The sequence below is a fragment of the Penaeus chinensis genome, chromosome 43, assembly GCF_019202785.1.
Source record: "Penaeus chinensis breed Huanghai No. 1 chromosome 43, ASM1920278v2, whole genome shotgun sequence".
In the NCBI taxonomy this organism is placed as follows: Eukaryota; Metazoa; Arthropoda; class Malacostraca; order Decapoda; family Penaeidae; genus Penaeus; species Penaeus chinensis.
This window is the reverse complement of record NC_061861.1, coordinates 14,807,072-14,811,684: the sequence shown is the minus strand read 5'-3', so window position 1 is coordinate 14,811,684 and position 4,613 is coordinate 14,807,072. Positions and strand designations below refer to the sequence as shown.

General features: G+C 36.1%; 1 protein-coding gene across 1 annotated transcript in view; it reads right to left on the bottom strand.

Annotated features, from left to right (window-relative positions):
- The window catches only part of LOC125048264 (V-type proton ATPase subunit e 2-like), a 13,977-nt gene extending 11,731 nt beyond the window's left edge, over positions 1-2,246 (bottom strand). The window contains exon 1 of the mRNA XM_047646876.1: positions 2,114-2,246. Within this exon, the coding sequence (XP_047502832.1) occupies positions 2,114-2,211 (98 nt within the window). The 5' untranslated portion in view covers positions 2,212-2,246. The remainder of the gene's footprint in view (positions 1-2,113) is intronic.
- Between the last annotated feature and the right edge of the window lie 2,367 nt (positions 2,247-4,613).

Below are 4,613 nucleotides of genomic sequence, written 5' to 3'. Positions count from 1 at the left end.
ATGAAACAATACCACAAAGACTTGTCTGAGAGGGATGAGAACACTTCGTAATCACTTACCAATACTTCCACTTTTGATGGAAAACACTAATTGAAACAAGAAATAATAATTGAAAGGTTGGATGGCTGTGTGAAAGAAAAAAAGGACAATTTTCAGTAAATGACAATCAGGATTTCAAGCTAAACAGTGTATGGAATGGATATTTTGATGCAAACAAACTTTTCCTCTATCCCATTTCCTGCACAAAGAAAAAAAATAAAGGAGATACATGACAGAGAAGAAAAAGGATTAGCCAATCTTTCTTTTAAATCCCTCGTCTTATTCCCATCGTGACAATGACCATTACTCTGACGGTATAGCTCATTATTGCTATCTGTCAAGTAGTTCATGTATTACTACATGCTTGGTAATAACAATTATTTCATGCCATTCTTTATAGTAAGGATGCACTCACATGAGATTAACTCCCAATCTCCACCCAATGCCGATGGGCATGGTATGTATGTACATGCCATGCCCACTGTGAGTTTACTTTATTAATTGTTTTTACATATAGATGGCTACACTTGTACTAAGTCAACAATGAGCCAATTACAAGTACTGCCTGTTTTGCCTATTTACCCTTTTCCTTGATTTATGAAAACATTTGATGCTATCTTATTTTGATGTTACTAATGTTTATAACAATATAGTAATTCCAATGTCTATAATAAAACTCAAGGAAAGGTGAAATTAGTTAAAGTTACATGGTCTACTAATTGACTCCTTTGTGGCTAAGCACTAACAGAACCATCTATGTGCAGACATATTTCACCAAAAAATAAAAAATGAACACAGCATTTTTCCCATTTTTTATGCATTTTCTCCGGCGGCATGTGGTTAATTTCCCTGTTATACTTCATGCCCTCCGTGCTATTGGCACTATCACACCAAGATTGTTGGCCATGATTGCAATGGTAAATGATCACCAGATTCATTCTCATTACACAAGAATAAATCTAATAGTATAAATGTTATTGTAGGGGAAGGCCCGACTGTCATGATAAAGAAATAACACCAAAAAATTACCCTGAAATCGGTCTCTTTTTTTTTTCTCACAGTCATCCATCTTGCAGTCATTATTCCTTCTTTGACTTATCCACACTGTAATAGAAGTGAATCTCTTGTTACCTTCCATCACAGATAAAAAAAATTAAAGTATTGGTACTGTTTTCAAACTGACCACACCCCTCTGAGTTAATCTCTATTACTCCAGCCATTCCTGGGAAAACCAAGAACATTGTCATATGATCCAAAACCCTTCCAAACCCTGGGGCTTCACCCTCACACTCCCATCCAATCACTTTCTTATTGGCAGCTCCACCCAATCGCTGTGGACTTCTGAAAAGCATTTGTCAATACCTAATTTCTTAATTTCTGATGTTATTTTTAGCCTACGCACATTGTTTCAAGGTTTCTCTTTGAATATTATTCAGCCATTACAAATTATGAAGGTAGTAAGTACCATAGGTGAAAAGTCATTCAGTCATTCAGTTGGCCTTGTACCACATGGGTGAGGGTAGCTGAAACTTTACCATGAAATCTACCATAATCCCATTCTGAAAACCCCATAGGTGTCTTCTAAACCTTTCCTTCGTTTTCTGTATAACTTAACAGTGGTCAAAATTAATGCAGCAGCAAATCAACTCCACTATTTACTAGACTTATACAACTTGAAGTCTCCCAATATGTCACCTTAAATGTCAAAACATCTACGGAAGAATAAACAAATAACACTACTTAATGTTGCATGTAAGTTGGCTCGCTAATACAGGAGGCACAGGAGGTTTCCCCGTCTAGGAGGTACATAGAAGGTAGGAAAGGTTTGGTTTGGATTTTCGGGTTCGCATAATACCCTGGTCTTGGCCTTCCTCTCTGGAAACTGCATCGCTCTCGGTAACAGATGCCTACAAACTCAAGTCAACAAAGAGATCCGGTGCTCGAAGGCCGCATCTGGGAAGAAAAGAGAAAAAAGGCCAGGGATGCCCGATGGCGTCCGAGGAAAGCCGTTCGGGCATTTTCTCTCCGAGATTTCGCTCCTCAGTCCTCCCTCGAATCCTCCTTGCCAGCTCACCTCCTGTTGGGTCCTTTGGGTAGCACGACGGGCAGCACCACGCCCACCAGGCCCCAAAAGAGGGTCATCAAAATCACGGGAATCGCCGACGCGCCCATTGCCAGCTGGAGCAGCTTGTCAATAACAAATCGTGCTATTTCAGGGTTACAAAACAGAGGCTCCTCGCATCACAATTCCATCTTCATACCATTAATTTAGACTTTTATTACTTAAATTAATTATAAAATATTATAAATAAATAATTCACCTACAATTTTTATGCAATATTTATCAGAAGAAGTCGTAACATATACACACTGTAACTCGAGTCTAAGGAGATTCACCCGTTCGCATAAATGGCCAACTGCTTTTGACAGCGCCTACGAGGTCCAATTTTTTATCGAACCTTTTTAATTAGATAATTGTTATTATAGATTGATTAATTATAAGAAGCAATAATAATAATAACAATTATAATGATAGTGATAACGGTATTAGTGATAAAGATAAGGACTAATGATAATAACATTGGTACTACTACTACTAATATATTAATTATAATGATGATGAAAATGATAATGATGACGACAATAACAATGATGATGATGGCGATGATGATAACAATAATAATGATGATGATAATAATGATGATGATGATGATGATGATGATGATGATAACAATAATGATGATGATGATGATGATGATGATGATGATGATGATGATGATGACGATGACGATGACGATGACGATGACGATGACGATGACGATGACGATGACGATGACGATGATGATGATGATGAGGAGGAGGAGGATGAGGATGACGATAATAATGATGATGATGATGATGATGATAATGACGATGATGATAATAACTATAATAATAATTATGACTGATGATATTGATGATAACAATGATAATGTGATGATGATTATGATAATAATAATGATGATGATGATGACAATAATGATGATGATGATAATGATATTAATGATGGTGATGATGATGTTGATGACAGCAACAACAACAAGGGTAATTATGAGATAAATAAAGGCAATATTGATAACAGTTAATAACAACAGCAACAACAATAACAACAACAACAACAACAATAATAATGATAATGATAATAATACCAATAATAAGTTCGATAATAATGATGATGGATAATATTAAAAATAATAATAATGATAATAAAAATATAATAATATCAATAATAAGGATGATGAGGATGATGATGATGATGATAACGATAACAATAATGATAATAATGATAATTGTAATTGTGATAACTAATGATAATTATAATAATAGTAATAATAATTATGATAATGATAATAATAATAATGATAATAATAATAATAATAATAATAATAATAATAATAATAATAATAATAATAATAATAATAATAATAATAACAATAATTATAATGATTAGAATAATGTCAAAAATAACATTAATAGTAAGAGTAATAGAAATATTGATTATCATTACCATTTTTACTGGTATTATCATTATCACCATTGTAAAATGATATTAAAAGATATTATTGTTGATATCACTGTCATTATCAGATTTAATTACTAGCAATATTTGTACTACCATTCTCATCAACACTGACATCATTACTATCACCATCATACGACAATCATCTTCAATCCGCCACTCCATTTCCACCCCGAGCATCTCTCTTGGGGAGCTGACAGGCCCATCTCTGCTTCCTCACAACCGATGTGGTCGATTTGTCCTTGGTTTATCCCACGGGTTTCCTTCACCCAGGGTTGTTTCAGTAGGAGAGACAACCCGAGGGGCAGTATCGACCTTAGGGACACAAAACAAAAATCCTCATAGTACAAGTAAAAAGTACACTGGTCTAATGGTCCAGTTGATTTGTTAGAACACGTGATACTGCCAGTTGTATCCCATAATAAGACACAAAAACCTGATTCAAAAGGCGTCAAAGTAATATTTCAAGGCACAAGGTATATAGCAGAACCAGCAGTGTCAGGGCCTTGAAGGCATGTAGTTTGGTCCCTCTGCATAGTTTCCGGCACCTCTAAATACCCTCGTCGAGAGCTGGACTAATCTGTCTACTGACTTCCTGATTTGATGCTAATCACCACAAGCGTGTGATGACTGAGTATGTTCTTCCAACGATCCTCTAATGTCCTGGGTTGTCGTCTTGATCCAAGAGACCTACCTCTACACTCTTCGCCGGCATTCCTCTAAATCTGAGGATCTCAGAGAGTGATTCACAATACACTAAGTCGAATGCCTCCTCGAAGTCGATGTAGGTCACAAGCAGTCCACAGTCATATTCACAACACCACTCTACAGTACTTCAAAGCGTAAGGTACAGTTTGTTGTGGATTTGCCGTGTGAATCCGGATTGCTCCTCTCTATGTTCTTTTAGTTAGTGAGATCAAGCACCATGTCCGGTATGCTAAGCAATGTAATGCCCGCTGCTTTACCATCCTTCAGTAAAGGTGAGCGTAAGAGGTTCCTCACTGATGGAAGGATC